This window comes from Pseudochaenichthys georgianus, chromosome 3, assembly GCF_902827115.2.
Source record: "Pseudochaenichthys georgianus chromosome 3, fPseGeo1.2, whole genome shotgun sequence".
In the NCBI taxonomy this organism is placed as follows: Eukaryota; Metazoa; Chordata; class Actinopteri; order Perciformes; family Channichthyidae; genus Pseudochaenichthys; species Pseudochaenichthys georgianus.
Genome location: NC_047505.1, coordinates 32,736,107 through 32,759,864, shown reverse-complemented (window position 1 = coordinate 32,759,864; position 23,758 = coordinate 32,736,107). Strand labels below are relative to the sequence as shown.

At 41.9% G+C, this 23,758-nt stretch overlaps 1 protein-coding gene across 2 annotated transcripts in view; it reads right to left on the bottom strand.

Annotated features, from left to right (window-relative positions):
- Positions 1 to 23,758, bottom strand: part of cdh15 (cadherin 15, type 1, M-cadherin (myotubule)) — a 33,612-nt gene that overhangs the window by 9,616 nt on the left and 238 nt on the right. The window contains exons 2-3 of one of the 2 annotated variants that reach the window (XM_034102893.2): positions 23,260 to 23,381; positions 22,287 to 22,403 (exon numbers count right to left, since the gene is read on the bottom strand). In XM_034102893.2, the coding sequence (XP_033958784.1) occupies positions 22,287 to 22,355 (69 nt within the window). In that variant the 5' untranslated portion in view covers positions 22,356 to 22,403; positions 23,260 to 23,381. Of the gene's footprint in view, positions 1 to 6,802; positions 7,083 to 22,286; positions 22,404 to 23,259; positions 23,382 to 23,758 lie in introns of those variants that run through there. The other variant, XM_034102901.2, reaches the window with a different exon arrangement.

Genomic DNA, 23,758 nt, shown 5'->3' with positions numbered 1-23,758 from the left:
TCACACAAATAAATTCACATTCAGACATGGATATAAATGTATGTCAGCAAGTCAGATTACAATGAAGTATATTTTTTGATTCCAGTAATTCCTCTTGGCGGAAGACGAATTATGTCATGTTAGATACAGTATGTGCAGCTGTTTTAAACCATGTAAAGAGTCTCCCTCTGTACTATAACATTCCCAATGGTCTGATGGAATGGCTGTATGGGAGTTGTAGCGCTGAGGCTGTCTGTAATGTGGAGTCCATGGGATTGTTCGGGGCGAAAGGGCCCCAGTTTCAGGTTCCACTCACTCATACATGTCTTTGTCAGCTTCCTTTGATCTGTGTGCAAATTCATCTCAGGATAAGGAAACACAAACACTCATGTTCATTTCACGAGCCCTCATTCACCACATTCACACAGCTCACAAGGGAGACACACACACACACACACACACACACACACACACACACACACACACACACACACACACACACACACACACACACACACACACACACACACACACACACACACACACACACACACACACACACACACACACACACACACACACACACACACACACACACACACACACACACACACACACACACACACACACACACACACACACACACACAGAACAGCTGTCGTCTATGGATTTAGATCCTGTGCTTTCCCACCCACACTCACAAATTCCCCCTCATGCTCGGCTCTGCACCTGACTGGGAGTTTGGGGTCACCTTACGGATCTGCTCCGCTGTAGGAATTCCACAGACACACTCATACACACGCTTTCCCAACACACACATAGGCTGATATACATGTGTGTGCGTCAACAAAACACCCACCCACGCATAAGCATATACATTTCCGTAAGTTGCTTCCTTCTTTTCTGTGGGAATTCACCGGATTCAACATTATTTCCCACATGTTTTACAGCTCAAAGTCAGGATCTGTATAATCAGTAATAAATGTGGATGTAATAACTTGACAGAGCGCTTTGTCTGAAGTATTTTGTTATCTTAAACTCCCACTGTACATTTTACATTCATATTCTATTTCATTTTGAATAATCCTTTCTTGCAAAATAATATCCTGCATTATATTTGTTACTGGAAATTTGTATATTTTCCACATGTATATATCATTTTTTATTTTTTTATTGTTTTACTTTTTAAAGTTGTAATGCTATTTTATTTCTATTTCTGCAATATTTTGGACTGTTTATTTCTTGTGCCTTAATTTCTTTTATGTACATTGACTTGTGTTTTTTATGCTGCTGCAACGCAAACATTTCCCAAATTGGGATCAATAAAGTACATATCTATCTTATCTATCTAACTTTATCATTACCTGAATGAACGGTTTTAAGTAGATTTTCAAGTGATCCATGAATACATAAGGCAGATTTCTGAATAGTGGATACATATTAGAATATTTTATGAATGGCCTGGCCCTTCCTTGTCTCCGGGGCGGGGGATCTGATACACTGATCCGTTGGCATGCTGCTGGACAGTGCAGAGAGGAATGGCAGCCATGGCTGGCATCTGTCGGCCAAGTCAGAGGGCAGGCTAATCTTAGCTTCTTCTATATCCCCGACCCTACCTATTTAGCTTTTTGTAGCCATCGTCATCTACACCCTCACAGAGATGTGTACACTCACATTCCAGCAGTGCATCCCCACAAATTCATCCTTATAGCTATCTACTTCCATACTTGAGACTTCTGTATATGAGCTCTCAAACCTCCACTGGCATTGCACATGTTCTGCGATGTCACTTAACCTCAACATCAATAACAGCTGAGCTGCATCACAGTTGGTTTTCCAAGTGCAGCACCTTCTAAATTTGCCCTTTCAGTGGACACTTTAGGATGAACAAATGTTTCTTAAAATGCAGGCAAGTGTGAACTTCTTTACAAGTTTTCTAAGTTTACAATTGGTATATTTAGGATGATAACTGATTTACTTAAGTATACTGTATACATGAATTTGGCAAAATTAGGTTAAAATAGTTCCGAATGTACTGCTGTGTACTCAACAAGAGCCCACAGTCATCCTCTTTTAGGCATTACTTACTTCTCCTACATCTTATGTCCATGTGTTAGCATGCTTAGAGTATCTAGTTAGCACTCAACATGCATCACAGATAAGGATCATAGCAATAGAAAAAGTTTTCATAACCCAAAGAATTTGACAATCAAAAATGTTAGACCTTAGCACTCGAGGTTAGGGGATCAGGGAACATGAATGTGTTGACAAATGTATTGATAATCCTTCCAATACTTAGTCGGGAAATTTGACTCAACTACATAAAGTGTAGTGTACTAGAGACAGGGTCTGCTACATGTTTCTAAGTTTAATGGACTAAATATCTTACAGCATTTTTTTTTAGAAAGTCAGAAATTCTAACAAGAAACAAACTCTTCGTATTTTGCACACTTCCTTATTACACACGTACGTTTCTTGCTCTGTCCCTCTGTGTTGTGGATAGTGGCTCCACTAAGTATCTGCCACAGTTTTGATGTTTTTAACAGACCAAGATGTGGTTACACTAAAGTGTCAAATTACCAATTAGGCCAATGAGTGCCTTTCCTGACTCTGCTGAGCAATGACACTACAAACAGATGAACTGTTTCAGAGGCTTTTACCAGAAGCTTTTACAGCCTGGCCTTTCACCTTAAGCCCTCACAGAAGTAAGCACAGCTTGTTTGAGGATGTATGCCCTCACAGAAGAACCATAAAGCACTTTGGTACGTTTGTGGGGCTCGAGAAAGTTCAAATCTACCTCTCTGATTTTGGAGAACAAAAGGGTATTTTCACGTTGTGACACTAGCTATAGGTAAAGATGAACCGTAAATGATGATACAGAAAATACATTACCTAAATAATAGTAAAGAACATACAGCAATAGCCTCTCTTATAAGAAGATATGACAAGATAAGATGATAGGAATCTTAACATTTCAAAGTATTGTCATTTCAGGGGTCACATACTCACCTGCAATTAGATAGTGTTAGAATATTGTAAACACACTTTATAATTCACCATGTGTTGAAAACTGTAAAAATGACTTTCCAAGTTTTGCCCCTGCTGCAAATGCATTGCTATTTGGACACGCATTCATGAGCCATTACAGTTTCCTTCCTGGCATGCCTTCAAACCACCAAAGCTTTAGTGCATTTTGGCACGGACATTGCAAATGCCTGTCACATGATACAAACCATAAACATTGATTGATATTTTGCTTCTGGTATATGTTCAGTCAATGTATGTGTGAGGGTTGTTGCGCTATACCGGTATTTTTTGGGATAATTGTGATATGTAATTAATTACATATTGACATCATGTTAATAAAATACATATGATAGTATTGTGTAAATAAATATTCAAGAGCCTTTTTAATCATGCTTTTGTCAAGTGATGATTACAAACCTCCTGACACTCATTTTGAGTTAATTTATTTGCAACAAAGAGACAAAATTCAAAATTAACAAAGTTTAAGATACATTTAACTGAACAGCAATACATTTTTTTATTATATATTTATAGAAATAATTAAAAAGATTTGTTAACGTGAACTATTTTTGGTACAATACCGTGTAGCGAAAATGTATTTTCATCACACCCCTAAATATAGGGTGTTTAAATAACCCTACATGCGTAGAAATGTAATCGTGAAAAATAACACCAGTTTTTCAATCTTGCATTGGTATTTTCAGTAAGCGATATATTTTACAAAAATGCTACCTCCCATTTTGTTACATTTGAACAAGCCACATACAGAACGAGTCCACTGTAGCTGTTTGTAGAGCAGTAGGCACCTTTATTTATCCCTGTGCTACATTTATGTTGTCCTGAGTGTGAGGTATGTGTGAGTTGGCAGGCATTTGAATAACTCGAGAGCGGTTGTCCAGCCGAGCAGCAATGCCTGCAGCATGCCTCTCAGTCCCTTCGGCCACAGGGTGAGAGGTCGCACAGGTGTCCCTCTGGTCACTTCTGTTACTGGTCACTCATCCAGGCAGTCTCCCCAGCACTGGTCCCGCACCCTGACTAAGTCATGACTGCCTGGCATAGGCATGGACACCCTATTTATGGTGCAGATGCCAGAGTTTAAGGAATGCTGAGCAAGGTTAAAATATTAAATTGATACTAAAAGTATAGGACTCAATAAACATGCAGTTACTGAAAAAAACAGTATCTGACAACTAATTAACAGGAGAGAATCAATTTCCGTGTTGAATAGAACATGGGAATACTCTTGATTTACTGTCAGATTACAATCAGATTGACGAGGAAAGCCATTGCTGCTATTTACTTGGCTATTTATTGGAGTCAAGCTGCCAACATTGTGAATGGTTTAGACGGTTAGATAATTGAATCTTGATAAATAAATAAACTTGTTATTGTAATACTGCCCTTTTAAACAACTAATGGGTTAACTAACTAATTAATCTGGGAGAGTAAATGGCACAAGCAACAATCACAAGCGTAGCATAGCTGCCAGCTTATTCTGGTACATGACCTCTAAAAAACACAACTGTCACCAGTTGGTCTTCCATCTCTTAGTCCGTCAAAACATGATGAGAGGAAAAAAGGTCTCCACTGTTCAGTTTTAACAACCTGGACGTTGTCTCTAGCCTTTGACCCCCTGAAACCCTAGTCAGTGTCAAACAGCCTGCAGGAATCCACACCCAGCAGGTTCTGTGATTCAGACTCTCAATCCTCTGACTGATTGTTTCCGATGAGTGAAACCTCAGCGCCAGCTGGACGCTGCAACAGACCCTTGATTTGTACCCGATTTCATGGTTCAGAAACGGCCCACTCCTCTTTCCGCAAGGGGATTACAGAGCGGGACAAATGGCATCACGTACGCATCTGGGAACAGCTGTGGCTGCTGCTCACTCCTCAACACAACCGACACCAGCAGGCCCTGCCAGTTCAAAACACCAGCTCACTGGTAATTAAAAGAGAGCAACTGAAAGATATCAGGTTACACTGATCAAAGCCGAATGGAAGTGACAGCTGTTGAATTTATCTAAAAATCTAATGTTCAACTTATGAAGCATGTTCCCAATGTTGTTTGTGTATTTGTCCAAAATGGCCACCTGCAACTACCAAAGTGATACAACTGTATGATTCTGTCTAAAGGAAACTATTAATGATGAAAGTAATACGAACAATGATTTTAGCCACTTCATTCTTGTAGGGTGGTTTAAGATTCTTAGTAGAGGCTTCCCTGCGATTTCAACAGCTCTGGTGGACTAAGTATATTTAGTAATATTTTGTTAAAGCCATCACTGGAATGGTTTAGATGTTTTTAGCTTGATTATTTTTCGGCAGCGGCATTGAGCAACAGTTGTAGTCCATTAGCGCCGCTATTGCATGTGAAGGAGTTAGTTATAAAGAACCATCTTTTAAATCTGGACTATTTTAACACCCCAAAGAATTGTTTTATTTTCATGTAAAAAAAAGATGCAACACACTAAACTCATACTGGCTCATACTGTTTGGATGAGCCACTTTGTTATTTGGTATCATGGTCTGGAAAAACCACTGGCAGTTGAAGGTGCAATTAAACCCCATATGTGCCTCACCACACAGAGCTTAAGCAGCTCTCCAATATCTGCATCTGAAGGACCCTGCACCCTAAAGGTCATGCTTCAGGGTTTACAGGTATTTCATGTCAGTGAAGGGTTACCTATTTGTGTGTATATGAAAGCTCATAAATAAAACTAACACTAAAGTCCTGATGATTTGACCAAAATATATTTTGTGTAATGTCATTGCGAGCTGAGGCCTCACTGCGACCAACTGGCTTCCCCACATGGTTTACCCCATGTTCCAAAGTAACAACAAATAGTTTCAGCCATTTTCTTCACAATCATTGGTAATGGAATTACACAAAAGCAACATGAATTCAGCACAAAGACTTTCAAACACAGAGAAACTGAAAATGTGCTGTAACTTCGGAAAGTGAGTGACAATCACTTTGTACTAATCAATCTAGTCTGCTACATAGCTCCTGTAACACTCCCAATAAATTATAGAGCTAATATATATATAGCAAGATTTTTCTCAAGAATCACTGAAGGCCATCTCACTCACCCTCCCAACATGGGCGCCATTACTTCTCCAAACAGAGAGAAAGACTGATGGCGCTTGGAAGTGCTGTTGGTAATATTTCAGTTTACATTGTCATCCATTTAGATCTCATAATGGCGTATGCTGACAGGGGCTACTAATGATGCCCTGAGCCCTGTGTACACATCTGGATTCTTGTCCTCCTCATAACACTTCATCATCCTCTTTCCAACCAGGATGAAATGTTTAGATCAGCCCCACCCCCCTGATTGCAGACACAGTTTAGTGGCTCTATTGATGAAAGCCAGTTTATGTTTGGTTGGAGAGATCACTCAGGTGAAAACGTAAACTGTGTATTTTTAAGAGCAGGGCAGCTCAAGGTTATTCTCTCACCAATATAACACTCTGAGGGGCAGGAAGTCTTGGGCTAAAAGTTGAGGTGGATCCATACAGCATGGAGATGAGAGTGGGGGGGGGGGGGTTTAATGCTCAAATAACAGGAGCACCTTCACAGCAGCGTATACGAACCAGGTTCAAACACTTGTTGTTATTATGGCCATTTCTACAACAAGATGCTCAATCGCTCACACACCTGTTCTAAGTTATTTTACTAAAAGTTAAACGAAATCATCAGCTAAAGATGATATTATTCACTCAAAACAGAAAACCAACAACAACAAGTACTTACTTTCTTACATAAATCAACATTTCTTTTAAAGTGTTGTCTTACCTGACAAAGCAGAGCACCCAGCACACACACCATCAACATCCGTCGAGCCATCCTCAGTACCTGCACTCAGAAACTCAGTGTGAACAGGCCCCTGATGAATGGAAGATCTGAGTGGCTCTACTGAGTTAAAAGGCCAATCTCTCCAACCCTGAAACCTTCCCCTCTCTTTCCTTCTCTCTAACCTCCTGCTCTTGCCGTCTCTCTGTCTGTCTCCCTCTTTCCTCTCCTAGCGTTCTCCCTCACAGCTCCTCCCTGTCCATAGCTGGGGTATGTCTCACAGTCGTGGGGTAAGGGGTTAGAATTTCAGCAGCGGTCCTCCCATGTACCCCAGCACATGTGCTGTCACTCACAGCCCGATGAGAGAGAGCGAGAGACAGAGGGAGAGAGGGAGGGAGATGAAGAGAGAAGCAGGGCAGCTGTTGTTGGTGTGGACAGAAACACTGTCTTCACCAGTTGAAGTAAACTTGAACACTTTTCAAATAATTATGTTTGACATAGGAGTGAAAAGATAGAAAGCAAGACAATATGTGATCATTAGCCCAAAACCCCAAAGATTTTCATTTTACAGTGATGACAAATACAATAAATCAGTAACAGAAACAAACAGAGCTGAAATGTTTGGAGAAAAAAAGTTCTTAATTATTACACAATTAATCTATAAACTAAACAGTTAGCAATTGTTTACTTTGTCAATCAACTGATCACTCAATCACTCCAGTGGTCGTTGAAAATAGCTTTTTTGTTTTTTCAGATTTTGAAGGATCTCCATGACCCGATGTTAATAAGTGATATAATTTCCTTTATTAATACAATGGAAAAACAGCCAATAATGTAAATCCTAGCACTAAGCAGAGGTGGAACAAGTACTCAAAACAAGTACCAGAGTGTAGGAATACTTTGTATACAAGTCCTGCACTCAAAATGTTACTCAAGTAAAAATACAAAAGTATTAGCATCAAAATATACTTAAAGTACTCATCATGCAGATTGCTCCATTTCCGAATAATATGATATTATATGTTTTGATTATAATTATTGATGCATTAATGTGTTTCTCAAAGCTGGTAAAGGTGCAGCTAGATTGAATGACTTTGTATACGTGCAGGGTAGCTTGTGAATTGACTCCAGGTGGAACTAAAGTCTGATTTAAGAGTTGATTATATTTCACTCCATTAACCCAAATCTGCAAAATAACTACAGTCGTTACATAAATGTAGCGGAGTAAAAGTACAATATATATCTCTGAATTGTAGTCGGGTAGAATTACAAAGTAGCATACTATTTAAATGTACTCAAGTAAAGTACAAGTATCAAAATTGTACTTAAGTACAGTACTTGAGCAAATGTACTTAGTGAGTTCCCACCTCTGACCAAAGTCTCTCAAAACTTAGTTGAAAAGTTCCTTTGTGACACAACATCATTCAGTTCGTTTGTTTTTTTAAATCCATGCTGCCAAACAGAGTAAAATAGAAACAAAAACATTTGTTCTACAGCACCAACAGACAGCTCAGCATACTCTTGTGTTTAAAGACGCAGGTAGCTTAGCACTTGTTTTCTTCTTAAATCCATCTTGTCCGTATCAACCTTCATGTCGTAAGACCACATGCGTAACCTGCGGCCTGTGTTTTGCCCTCACACATTCACAACATTCAGGCAGAACTCTTTGATCTCCTGCTATTTTGATCACTATTGTCAAAGCAGAAGATGAAGATGTATGGTGCTCAATGGGTGATTGTCATGTCAGAGATTCTTAGTGTTTAACAGAAACACTACCATGAGTAATGGAGTACATGTGTGAGGCTACCACCTCTGCTGCAGTGAGAGGAAGGTTGTTGTTCAGAAACAGAGTGAGAGCCTGAGTTTACGTTGTATGGGTTTATGTTCTCAGGGGAAACACAAGCAGCAGGAAATATGTGTTTAGCATTATGAGACCATTAGATCTCCTTAGTGCTACTTTCAGCAGCCCATCAGCAAGTCTGCTCAGAGGTCAAAGGTCAATACGGTTCTTTGGAAAGTAAACAACTTTGGACCACACTGGACTACCGCAAAGACTCCACTCATGGGACAGCAGCTTTTCACAAGTGAAGACATATTAGTTATCACAGTATTAAACAAAGGATTCACTAGTGAAACTCTGTGAGTTATGGATGTACAGTTACACACGAGACAGATACTGTTGTTACTGCAATCTAAAAACTTGCATGTTAGAAAGTAGAGCAGTGAAATAGTTGAGTGTGTTGGCAGGCAGAATGTGTATGCTGTGTGGGTGTCGGCATGCTTCGATGTGTCCATAAGTGTATGTGTGTTTGAGAGAGCTGGTATAAAGGAGTGATTCTACAGCACCTGTCTCTGTCACTTTAAGGCAGGAGGCGCCCTGATGTTTCTCTTCCTTCACCCCCGACACACACTTTCCTAACAACAGGCGCTCATACCGGAGCGCATGCAGACATTTCATGCAGTGCTGGAAGGATTCAGCCTGCCCATTACAATGTGTATCTGCAACAGGGGTCTGTGTGTTTCATAAATAAAACCAAGCCCAAAGGCGATGCTGAAGTTTAAAAGATGAACCAATTACCAAAAAAGAATCACTACGGATTCAGAGACAGAACTCTGCCGCCCTCTGGTGGGATAAATAACAACTCTCATTGACTCAGAAAGATCAGCTGTATGATAACAAAGTGACACGTAACATATTAAAATCACTTGACTTAACGTGCAAGTTAATTGTATAGGGATGAAGATGATGTGCAAAAGCAGTATTTGTGCGCTGTTGTCAATCACTGAGGAATATCAGACCAAGACACAATATAAGATCCCTAGTTTCAAAGGCTTTGTGATGCAGGGTCCCACTGAGGTGATAATAACAAAGAAGACTTGTGGTGCTCTTGTAGCTGTTGTTAGGTTGCTATACAATATTCCTCTGAACACACAGGGAGCCCCACTGTTCAGGAAACAAGCAACCCAACCTGGGAGCTGTCTGGCACACCGGGGAGACAGTGACACTACTAATGATGAATATTGGCGGGGGGCAAAGCAAACCTGCGCTTAATTTTCACACCAGTGGCCCCATGACGGGTGAACCATCTGGAAATCTACTGTTTAAGATATGTATAGTAAATTAAATAGTTATAGCAATTCAACCATATATTGTACTGTATATTTGGGACTTACGTACAGCTAAAGATAAAAGGAGGAATACTAGGCATAAAGAGACCCATGGAAACCCGGGCAAAAGACCAAGCCTTGTCCGTGAGCAGGCCCGATTCTACGGGGGTGCATAAGGGTGCATTGCACCCTCAGTTGAGTCGTTAAGCACCCTCATTTGAAAAATGAAAAGTAAAAAAATAAAATAAAAAAAGTGAAAATGTTTACATATATAATAATAATAATAGTAGTAATAATAATAAGAATAAGAAGAAGAAGAATTTAGTTGAAACAAAATAAATTGTAATTGTGGTTAAATAACATTGTCTGCTGCATTTATTTGGTCAATTTAAACGGTAAGTAACGTTATTATGTCAGGTGTGCGTGACCTGTGCCGCTGCACGTTCGTCATCTGCAAGGTGCTTACACAGCAGTCAAAACAACCAGCCCTTATCGCCAGCAGTAACACTGCATCTACTGCAAGTAATAACAGTTCAGATCATGGGGACATTACGTTACCCGCGGCAACTGTCGTGGACAATAACGCCCGACTCGCCAGCTTTGCCCGCCTCGCCCACGGAGGCGGAGCAGCCGCAGCCGTCTTCGTTGCCCCAAACACCGCCAACCCTCAGCGGCCCGCAAGTGCCAGAGGACCTCGGCAAAACAGAGCCTGCCCAGGTATATTTAAAAAAGTACCCAACTCACCTGTACAGTGGGGTAAGGCGCTCATTGTGCAGCTCATGGTTTCAAAACAGAGATTGGCTGGAATATTCATGTAAAAATATGCCATCTTCTGCTTTGCATGTAGACATTTCGGTTCAAGTAAGTCAGATGCCTTCACCACAACTGGCTACAACAACTGGCGCCATGCTCTTATAGGCTTCGTGATAAGGGACTGGGAAGGCATAATCAAGCAAAGAGCACATAGATCCATAGATCTCTTAATGTTGCTCTCAAAGTGCACCAGATTGATGCTTTGAACTTCAATATTTAAAAAAAATCTTCCCGGGGGAGCATGCCCCCGGACCCCCCTAGAGGAGGTGAGGACCATCCTCGAGGAGGTGAGGACCCGCCTAGAGGAAGTGAAGACCCCCCTACAGGGTCCACTCCCCACTTATAAAAATAGCACTTTACCCCTGCACCCTCTCTAATCTTAGATGCACCCTGAGTCATTTTGTTCTGGAACCGGGCCTGTCCGTGAGACTCCTGCTCGCTGTTGCATGTGCCAACAAAGTGTTAAAGGCTCTGAAAAAGCAGCTAATTTGGCCAAAGCTCTAGCACATTTTAAAGTGCATCGCAAAGCACTAATACAATTCATGCATGTATAATAAACGTGAAACTGCCATCTTCAGCGTGAGTCAACGATCGGCTGCCAAAACATTTGCCAAAGTCGCAGTTTTTCAAAAAGTTGCACATTTGTAGGAAAACTACTCTTCTACAATGTGTATTATCCTGACTAACAGCTATTTTCTTTCATCTGATTTTTTATTAAGTGAATGTTTACTATTCAGGTAGATGACTACTAACTAAACAAACAATGAATGAATAAAACCAAAAACTGAAGTTGTTTATAATTATGTCAGCATAGGACATGCAAGACGGAATGATTGTACACTCGATTTTTTTTCCAAGTTTGCATCACTTTTTCAATTAGACTGTTGTACCTATGCACCTTTGCTTTATAGGCCTATTTTGAGTTTGCAGTTTCTTCTACTTTTGGCTGCAAATGACTGAGCAAGTGACTGTGTGTGTGCACACCTGTAGGGGGCAGTGTGATACCACCTGAGCATTAAGCTGGAGAGGAAAGATAGGAAACTTGTAAGACTCGGGGCTCGTCTAATAAGACATCCGTCTAAAGAATATAACAAGTAATGACCCTGAGGACGAAAAACACCAGTCACTGACTCACAATGCAACTCGGAGACAAAATATCGCAGACACAAAAGCCTTGCAACATGCACCACTATGCACCTACCTGGAACAATGATGATAATGATCTCTGCATCAGTTAGCTAAACAAAGGTTTTTCCATAATGTCTCTAGAAATGTTTTTTTTTGCATTCAGCTGTTTTACAAATCTGTTTCTGCAGGAAAACAACAGCAACACAGAAGCCTTGACGAGCACAATGTAACATTTCCAGAGGTGAGTGTGTGAGGGCGGGAGGTGGTGGGGTTACAGCAGCTCCACCGGGGTGGGTTGCCAATTAGAGCCAACACGTATGACACACTTGACTCCCCCGCTTGAACCATGGCTGGAGATAATAGGCCTCTTCCTGCAGCTCAATCGATGACATACTGTCCCAGGGTGGATGTCTGCCTCAGTACACTCACACTCACACACACACACGCAACACACTCGTCCTTCCCTCTGTCACAGAGTAAAATGTGAGCTTTCTGTATCTCACAAAGAAATACACAAGCAACGCACACACCCACAAAATGTCTCTTTGCTCTCTTTCTCTCCCTTTTTTTACAAACCATAAACAATAACTTCCAACCAGATTAAATAGAACATTATTAACAGTGAGATAAGAGGAACACACTGGAAAAAAAGGTATATGTAAATAGCTAATCCATAAGCTAAGTGTGTTTATACATCCATCTTACCCCACAGGGGGCCTCTGGGCTGTGAGGGCACCTGAGTCATGGGGATTACAGACATTACGGAAATGGATATCTGCTGTGCTCGGTAATAGGCAGGCGCCTAGCATGAACTTGCTCTCAGTTGTCAGGTCTCAACATTGTTGTTTCTGACTTGCATGTTGATGCGGTTGTTAGACCTTTGAAATCCATATGGCTGGGTCATAGCTGGCTAAGCAAAAGCATAAACATTGCATCAGTACGAATTCACAAAGCCCTGTGTGATGCAAATCCCCTCAGTGCTGAGCCTGTGACGCTCACTTTCTCTGGAGAGGATGTGTGTAAAAGTGTGTGTTTGTCTCAGTGTTTTTGTGTATGTAGACGAAAAGGGTAGTAAAGGGAGGAGAGTTTGGGAGTCAGAGCTGCTCTTTGCGCACCCGGGGGGAAGAGGGAACAAGGCAGGAGAAGCAGTTGAGGGATGGAGAATGGCTTTTTTGGATGGGGGGGTATAACTGAGGTGAGGGGTGGATGGGGATGGGAGCTTGATGACAGTTGTGTGCATGCGTGAGCCTAATCTGCCTCCATCAGCTGTCAGAGTGGGGATGTCAGGGTTACCGGGGCTCCTGGTCCTCTCTCTCTCTCTCTCTCCCCCCTCTCTTCACTGGCAATGTCATGTTGTCAGTGCACATATGCTTGTCTGTGGTGGAGGGGGTTGGGGGCAGGGGGTGTAAGGGGGTCGTGTGGAGGAGACATAGGCACATGGGCAGCCTCCGTCTTTTTCCTGTCGCTGTCGACACTTGTCTTCTGAGCTGTGTGGCGCTGACGTTGTTCCCTTTTAACCCCTGCAGCTCCCCCCGTCCTCTCCCCTCTCGGTCTCTGTGCAGGGATAACATCAGGGGCGGCGCTCAGCAGAGAAGAGAACTACACTCACAGGGCGTTTGCTTCTGGCGTGATTTTGTCCCCCTGCAGCTTTGTGTTCACTTAACATCACAATAGATTTTATAGCATGTGTAATTTGGGCAGCAGGGTGGTGTATAAAGTAAGGGTACTGTCCTACAGAGTGTGTTTGCCCAGCAGCTCTCCTGTCCTGCAGCTGACCCTGACCCCTGACCTCACAGTGCTGTGGGGTGTGGGGGGGCATTTCACTAAAGGGAGATGGTGTGCTGGTTTCTGGTGCTCGACATTTCAAGTCATAGTGTCCATTAAGTCATAGAAGTCGCTAAGCCTAGGTTTGGGCATGATGTATTTACATTATATTACATTTGAGGCACATTTTCAATCTTACACAGAAGATTGTTGATCAACTTCTGTTCTAAATATATTTCAAAAGGACAATTCATAATATCAACATTTCCAGTGAGTTTCATAATAAAATATTTGCCTTTTTTCTGATATCCAAGCAAAGAAGCTAGCCAGAGATGACATATCTCCTTCTTTAATTTGTACAATAGGAACAAGTAAAAATAGTTTTCTTTTCAATATTTCCTTACAAAATAAAGCGACCTCCTGTTATTTTTTTCATACAATAATTTAGAATATTAATTGTTCTGAAATTCGTAAACTCAGCTCAGCGACCAGAAGACACAATCCTTCACCTCAGTATTTTTTGATTATGTGATTGGAGGCAAACATCTTAAAACCTTGAAAATAAGTGCACAATCCATTGGCTTGGTTAGGAACTGCTTAGGGTATTTGGAAACAAAAAAGTATTAATTGTTATTTTGGCAAATCAATACTTATCAAAAAAGTATTCTTACATGTACTGTATGTAATTTATCCCAAAAATATTTTTGAAGTATAGCACAATTTCTTGTTGGCAACATTTGTAATTGACTTTATTCAAATTTGAAATGTTCTTTCATTTTACCTTGAAGGCTCTGCTGTAAAAAGTATCCTTACATGCTATTTATTGCTATGATACTTTTATGTAACTGAGACGCTTTCATAGCTTTGAGTAATTCATTTAGTTTCTATGGAGCGTTTTAACATCTGAACTGGGACAACAAATGCAAATCTGTCACAGTTTCTCTGCTCATCAATATGAAATGTCCCTGGAAAATGAAAGACTAAACTAATAAACCAGCATCACTGAATCTCCTGTCTTTTCTGTGAAATTCTCTCATCCCTCCAAAGACAGCAGTCAAGCGTTTCTATCTGTATGGGTAACGGTGCTGTCGCCCCTCTGACCCGCCCCTGGCACTTTCCACATGGGGCTTTGAGACTACCTGTCAATCAAACTCAGATGACCCCCTACTGCTTCCTTAGGATTCACCATGCAAGTCTTGGCTAACTCATTACACCCCATCCCCCCATCTCAGACTCACAGTTTCCACACAGATGATATCTCCATACGTGCCCATTGGAGCGCCGCCCTGTGTCTGCATGCATGTTGCATGTTAACCATAAATCCCATGTACTGTGTACTGCCTGCATGAATGGATTATAGTTCGGCAGCATGTTCAGCTACAGGCGGCAGTTGTGGTTCCTTATTGAACCGAGTTACAACCCCGTCTGAAATGTTCTATTCCACAGGATATTAATGTAGAGCAGCTTTAACCAGACGGAGGTCAAGCCTCACATTAATGCCTCTGCAGACTGCTTCTGAAAAGAGTGATTTGAATTAAAGAATTAGAGAGCCGGGCCGTCCTCAGAGCTTCAGGAAACTCGGCAAATGTCTGGATCAGACGAAGAGTTATTGCTAAGTAATGTTCAATATTTAGCCTTAACATTGATGATTCATTAAATGCGATCAATGGCATGAAGCTATCATGAGAAAACCCTACATTACATTATTACATGCACACCTGCACGCAAGCAAAGGACACACAATTTGCTCAATGAGCAGAGACTCTCTCTATCACACACTGACAAAAACACACAGACTGACACACACCCCTCCTGGCTGTGAGTACCCTTGCCCCGAGTGCTCCTTTGCTGTAGTCTCCATAGCAGGCAGGGAGACTGTCTGAGTGCTTTATGTTTGCTGTAACACAGAGCCATCACTGTCAGAGCCATTGATTTGTCAACAACATAGTGATACACTGTAGATAGATAATGGCCCATCTTGTGCACAGTTGCTACATTTTCTGGACAGCCAAGGAGCATCTGCTATTGTTGTTTTTTCTTTCTTTCCTTCCTTCGCCTCCACCTCTTACACCTCCCTCTCCCCACCCACACACACTTCCCTGCAGTTTGAAAACAATAAAAGAAAAGCAATATGTCTTGTTCAGCTACTAAATAGCTGTCTGGTTTGTGTCTCCTGAGGTGGCTGCACATCAGTGGCCAGCCCATCTGTCAGGTCAGTGCACGGCCCTCAAACCTGCAGGTATAAAGATGATAAATACCCCACCTCCTTTAAAGGGCATGGAAACAGATGGATGGATATGGAAAGAGAGAGACAGTTATACCACAGAAATGAAGGAGAAAAAGTGTGAGAAATAAGAAAAAGCCGGTTGTTCCTGCTCTTTTTAAATTCAAACCTAAACTTGGAACACCACACAAACTAAGCTCCTATGCAAAGATGAGTTGTCAGTTAGTATTAGTATACTATCTAACTGCCTGGAGTAAATGCTACCTACGATGCTAACGTAAACAATTGCAATTATGTAAAATCACTTCTACTACTAATACTAATACTTTTGCCAATTTACATGTAGTAAACGTCCAGGAATTCCTTGAAAACACAAATTGAATATAATAGTAGAACGAGCTACATACTTAATTGGATGTCATTATGAATAGATAGTTAGTGTGTGACTCTGAAAAGAGCCTAACATTCGTTCAGGAGAAAAAAGTCAAAGTTGATCTAATTAGAAAAGGGAATGACTGAACCGACACTTCATTAAAATGTTATTTGATGCCTATGAAAATTAGAAAAACAACCTCATGTAATAAGAAAACATCAGATTACGCTAACTGATATAGTGTTGGTGAGGTCAGTGTGATCAGATAATTGCCTTTCATTTAAACTGCATGAATACTACGAAATCTAAAACATAAATATGTATCTATGTATGTTTATACAATTAAACACATGATCTGCAGTTGTATCTTTTAGGGCTCTAACTGAATTGTATTGGGATGATCCTGTGCACAGAGATGATCGCCTTACATGTTTTTAAGTTTGAAAGGTGCATGTCAATTTAGTAAATCACTAGTTTGAAGCAAGCTTTACTTACTAAGAACTTAAGAGGAGTTTTTCACACTTGGATGTAGGAATAGCTGGTACAGCCTGTGCTCATTCCCCTTTCCCTCCACTGTTTGATTAAACACTACTTTCCCCCCATTCCCTCTTATCTGGGCTGTCGCTGCATGAAGGAGCTATCTGCTGTGTGACTGGCAGACTACTGCCTGCTGCCTCTGATAGCATTCCACTTTGGTTAGGTAAATAGGAACTTAACTGAACTGAGACTATTTAAACAGTCTAAATGTAAGGAGATTAAAACTGGCCAAACAGTGGCTGAGCACAGGGATGCATCGCTGCTAGTTATGCACTACTGGAAGAATGAAAAACACACATGCGGGTTTGCGCACGGCAAACACACACATTTCACAAAGTCAAACAGAAAGACACAAGCACGGGAGGCGCTCAGCAAAAGACGTACAGAGCGAGAGGGCACATAGAATTAGCCTTTGGTTGTTTTTGATGCCTTGGCGACCTCTGACCTACAAAATCACTGCCCACGCATGCAGAATCTCCACACACAGATACAAATGGCACGAGGCAGGCAGAGCAGGATGGACCTGGGGACAAGTTTCCGCCTGGACGCCCTCATATGCAGCCAGTCCTGCCCTGCTCTGCCCACAGGCCTCTCCCGACCGGCCGGTCGAGTGAGCGACCCACCCTGACTCTAACGCTGTGTGGCAGGGGGACCTAGAGACAGATGTTCCCTGCCACTGGCATGGAGCAGAAGAGGATATGGCGCACAGTATATGTGTCTGTGCAGGCAGAAGGAGAGAGAGACAGAGAGATAAACAGAATGCTTGGATGGCGGTGTAGGGAGGAAGGAGGAGCAGCAGTGGGTGGCTGTTTGGTGGAGGTGGTGGGGGTGTAAAAGATGAAATAAATCAAGTCAAAGCAATTTGTGGCAATGGCTGCTGCAGTGTCATTAGGAATCCCGTCACGCAGCAGCTCCTCTGAGCAGTCAGCAGACGCAGGTTGACAGCAGGCCAAAGAGGAATTTTAATTTCCCCCCCATTCTCACAGCTCCCACCATCTCCTGACTACTGGCCCATCCTGCCAATAACAGCCTTCAAACCCATTCACAACACTGCTTGGGACTCCTGTCAATACCATAATAATACATGATCGCTCCCAAAATGTGGCTACATTATTTTGAAAGCATTTAGTTCCATGTTAAGTTTCACTTAGAAAGGACGAATAAACGCAAATATATGTTATGTTGTTCGCAATACAGCTTCTGAATCACTAAGTGTAAATACACTGAATACCCAAAATCATGTAATACAATGTAATGGTAATAAAATAACATAAAACCTTTTTAGAATAGAAACTGATCTTTCTTGGCATTGAAACCTGCCTGTGTGTACAGACAGTGACCCTGTTTTATTTAAACACTTTGATAATGGTAAGTTATAGGAGTTGGTTTGAGACATTGCACTGAGCTGGTTAATCAGGTGATGTCATTAACAGCTCTTCGGTTCTCATTTTCTGCCTTATTTTCTTGTGTTTGTGAAATGATTTCCACCATTATCCAACATGTTTTCTGACACGGTAAACGTGTGTGTGAAGTCACGTATAAAGAAATAAAATGCATCCATGTCACACAGAGCTGAAGGTGAGAAAGCAACTGAAGAAACAATGTTTTTCCATTTGAGAAAAAGCCAAAGCTGCAATAATTGCATCTGACAGCAGTGTTATAACAACCACGATGAGCTGAATGTAATAAACTGTGCATTAAATCAGAGTTAATCGCACACAAATATTTAAAATGAATGACTCTAAAAGAGAAATCAGTACTATTTGTTGGAGATAACATCTCTCATTGAAGCAGGGTGTGCTTCCCGAGCCGAGCAGGGCAGAGTAATGCTGAACATTTTTCCTCCCTGCTGCCACTTTAATGAGCAGACAAAATGGCCACCGTTGAATAATTAATATGCGGGTCCATTAACAAGGCATTAGAATGCATTCTATCTCTTATCGATTTTTTTTTTCTTTGTTGAAAACTTTTACTCCATCCGTAGACCACTCTGCGTCCAGCGCTGGCGAGAGTGAAATATGGCTGCTGCTGTTTAAATGTCAGCTTTGTAATTACACGTGGAGCCAGGGGCCGGGCTATCCCACGGCCGGAGGGCCTCTGATTTATGGTCAGGCACTGATGGCAACAGCACAGACACACACACACAAAATGCATCCACACATTAAGCATCCACACACACACCCACCCACACACACCCACCCACCCACCCACCCACCCACCCACACACACACACACACACACACACACACACACACACACACACACACACACACACACACACACACACACACACACACACACACACACACACACACACACACACACACACACACACACACACACACACACACACACACACACACACACACACACACACACACACACACACACACACACACACACACACACACACACACACACACACACACACACACACACACACACACACACACACACACACACACACACAGAGAGAGAGATTACACACTTTTTTGTTTACTATTTAGTTCATCCATTAAGTTAATGCTTTCATATAACATGAGTAAACACAACAGTTGCTTAATATCATAAATAACTCTGAATAATAAATGATCCGTACCATTAAATGCCCCCCCCCCCCAGATTTTAAAAGGCTATCAAATTCTTTCAATTCGAAAAGTGATAATGTGACAATGGAAATAATGTCTGTACACTAACACACCTTTGTCTTACCCACTGCAAGAGTCAGACAATTCAGTCACTCCTGCCTGTTAAGTGTAACCTCACCCCCCCCCCCCATACAGACTCTCCCCCTCCCAGTGCTTTTTGCGTAGCGGTCTAACACAGTGTAGTGGCATGTGGGACACCCCGGTTCAATACTCCCTCCCTCACGCTCTCCGCCCATCAGTGAGATGGTAGGCACAGATACCTGCTGGGAAAACCAATCTATATCTGGATGAATAGAGGAGGAGAGGCGAGGCCAGATCAATGTACAGATATTGATACGCGCAGCCATGCGAGGAGACTACACTCCTTATGAACTCATTCTCTCTCTCGCTGAAAAGATTAGGAATCGAGATGAACTGCTGAGTAAGGTGTTTGTGTGTGTGTGTGTGTGTGTGTGTGTGTGTGTGTGTGTGTGTGTGTGTGTGTGTGTGTGTGTGTGTGTGTGTGTGTGTGTGTGTGTGTGTGTGTGTGTGTGTGATGACAAAAGAGACACTGTAACACACTGGCAGATACTAGAGATAGAGCAGGGCGAAGGAGGAGAGATGAAGGAGGGAGTGGAGATACGTAGCAGAGACACAGATTACCACCACAGAGCTCAGTAATGGTGTGAGGGGAGCACGTCAATAATAAATACCTCCCATTACACCACGTTGGACCGCAGTCTGTACAGCGGGACACCTGCTGACTGCCTGATCTGCCTCATATTACACTGATGCTCTCTCACAGTGAGCTTCTGTGGCCTACAATACCCTGACTCCATCATATAAAGCTCATAAAGTCATACACGAGTCTGCTGCGCTGAAGTCATTTTGCAGCACAGTACAGAGGTGGGGCGTCAGGGTTTGATCCCCTCTGACGACTCCCTGTTGGGCTCTGGATTCCCCCCCCCACCCTCTCTTCAAAGAGACGGGGCTTGACATCCAGGTGTTTTATAGTATTTGTGGCTCTGATCATCCATCAAGCCGATCGATCACTCTCCCAGCAGCTTTTATTAATGATCTTGTCAGGCAGCCCGCTCTCGGGTGTAGCCGCTTGTCCAGGATGATAGATCATTAGCTAGTCCGCCTGCTATTTATTCTCTCATGACCTTGTCTTTCTCTATTGTTGAGTGGGCCGAGTTATGAAAGCTAGAACATGATAATTCACTATTGATTCAGTGTTTTTAAGTAGTTTTTTGTACTTGTGTTCAAGTGCAAAGAGACATACAGTGGGGGAAGAAGTAATATCATTATTTAAGTTAAAGTGGACCTATCATGCTATATTTGAATAATATATTGTAGGGCCATACCTATATAAAACATGTCTGTGAAGTTTTTTTTTCAAAATACCAAACAGATCATGCATTTTAGCCATGCCTCATTTCGCTCTATTTGCTGTATTCCAACCCCGTTTTTGCAAGGGCTGATTCTGTGACAAATGAGCTGCAGCTGACCACGCCCCCCTGCTAAGGAGGGGGGTGAGGCACGAGTGTCATGTTACCATGCTGTTACCATGCTGTTACCATGCTGTTACCATGGTGGAGAGTTGCCCATATAGGCGGAGCTCCTCGTTTCTGACTTCAGAGATATTTCAAATCTGTATCAGATCCGTTGCAGCCCCGTTTGGGTAAGGAGCAAAAGAGAGAGGGTTGTGTTTTCTGACACTTGGTGAGTTCCCTGACACACCGGGGACACATATTCATGTATAAAAGACGTACAAAAGTGCATTTTGCATGATAGGTCCCCTTTAAAGTATCAATACCCCAATATAAAAAATGCTCAATTTCTTATTGCACTTATGCCATTATGCATAATAGTGTCTCTTTAAATGTTATATTATTATATATTTGGATATTTGTTCTACAGTATTATTACATAGTTATGTAAGTTGAAGATGGTCAAGATGGAGCTAATTCTTTTTGGTGGAGTTAACTACTTTTATAAACTGTTGGGTAGTTTAATCCCATACCATTGCATCATGCTCTAGGTAATAAAGAGGTCATATCTTGAAAATGTAAGTCTTCAGAAGTAGCTATTACCTGCTGAAACTCCTGTGCTGGAGTAAAAAGTACAAAAGCTGCCCCTGAATTGTAGTAATGTAGAAGTATAATGTAGCAAACAATGAAACTACTCAAGTGAAGTACCTTACATTTGTGTTTGAAAAATAAAAAATGTTCCACTACTGGACAAAGAAGTGGTGTTGATTAATTGTGCAGTATATTCCTCATCGCCTTCAGTTAGAAAACACAATGTGGATCATCACAGAAAACAAGACAAATATAATTAACAGATGGTAGCGAGGGACAGACAGAAGAATAAAAGCAAAAAAGAGTAAGAGAGGGAGGAAAAGTTAAAAAGGTCAACAGAGAAAAAGGCAAAGAGAAAGCAGAGAGCGAGTCAGCGGGAGTTCCACAGGAACGAAGCCCGAGGCAGAGCCACTGAGGTGTAAGCAGCTTTAGAATAAACATGAGCTCCATGTAAACAACAACCTGCCACTACAAGCATCGGTTACGCACCCACACAGACCTGCTGGGGTTCTGCATTCACTGATGTGTGTTAGCATGTGTGTGTACTGTATACTCAGGGTGTCCCTGGGGCTGAAGAGCCTTGCCTGTCATCCTCCCATCACTCCTCTCTCTACCCACTTACATCCATAAAGCCTGTCATGTTGATCAAGTAGCTACAGGCCCCGAGCCTATTGTGATTGTCAGAAGTGTGCACTTGTGAATGTTTGACTGAATAATTGCAGCCTGATTTCCTGTTTGTGACGGCAAAGTACAGAAAACAGAGCAGCAGTGTATTAGTAACCCGCCACAGAGGCCACTGTGTTTCTTTGGATCATTATTTCAGTCTGACCTGTTTATTATGCAGCCAGTGTTCGGACAGAGGAGGGAGGAACTTCTTTTCTCCTGCAGAATCTTTCATGATGGACAGCTTTCATGTTCACAGCAGAACGACGGCAGGCTGACACCTCTGTGGAGTCACAGTGACAGAGGACGAGCTTCAGTTCAAATTCAAATCCTTTCAGAGTGCAGGGCGCAAATGACGACACCGTTGACCTCTCTGCATTAGCTGTGTTGTGGAGTTTAACTTACATGTTAGAACATTCCCTAATTGTTGTGACCATATAGTAACCTCAAACTCTTGGTTGATTTTCCAAAGTCTAATGGATTATTCCAGGGCTTGAATCAGGCTGTTTGTGCCTCTAAACTTTAGAAATGATTTACTTTACTTATTAGATGATCTTATTAATTTGGTTAAATTAAAACAACCTATTTTAGACATATCAAGTCTTACTTATACTTCCTTGCTATTACGCAATCAATGTTGCTGTTTTAATAATTAGGATGAGAGTTCCTTACAATGCTTATTTGCTGAGACGTGAAAATAAACTATTCCCTAAAATCTCATACTATTTCAGCAGCGTCACCGCTGGGTGTGGTCAGAAGGCTTCTGTTGCACCTGTAATCACAGCCACCGTCCACAGGGACGCCGCGGTATACTGACGCACACTGGAGGTTAAATCCCTGGAGATCAGCTGAAGTTCAGTTCCTCTAATTGCTTTTACTCAGAAGCACTTTAAAAAAAACAAGAACTCCTTCACACTGTCTCGAGTGCTGCTGAAAGGTTTATTTGATTACAACAATTCGGGCTGTCCAACCTTCATCGGGTGTATGGGCAAGAGACATAAAGTGGGAGTTCTTCTTGTTGGTTTCAAGATTGCACTTTCCTCCGACGCACCTGCCACAGTCAGGTGCGCAGAGATTTCTTTTTTATATCTTGAAGCAATTTTGCTTGGCAAATGTTAATAGATATAAAAAGTTCATACCTGTGCCCTTGTACTCTTTGTGCTGTTTATAACAACTTAATCGCCTGCCCATAGGTCTCTCCCTGTGAAGAAGCAGCAAACGATCAAGCTTTTCTGTCTGCGGCCAAGGCTGGGATACTATTCTGAAAAGCGGGTAGAGAAAATGAATCAATCATTGAATGGACTGGCTTTCAATCAGTGTGCTCGATGTCATACAAAATCTCACTTTGAAATGTAATACCAATTCAATCCTTTGTTAGCTTGTGTTGCCAGCTGGCACCTGTTATAACCTAATGCGTCCATTGTCTGAACAGAATGATAAACAAATCACAAAAAGTAAATACATATTATTGTGCAGCTGGGCCTACTGTGACAGAGCAAAGACACACTGTACTCTGCCTCCATCTCTTTATCACACCACCTGCTTCTTTGAAACATTTCTACCCAAACTCTCCACGTGTCTCTGACACAAAAACAACCTCTCCGGTATCCCCAATAACCCACCCTCAGAGACCCAGGG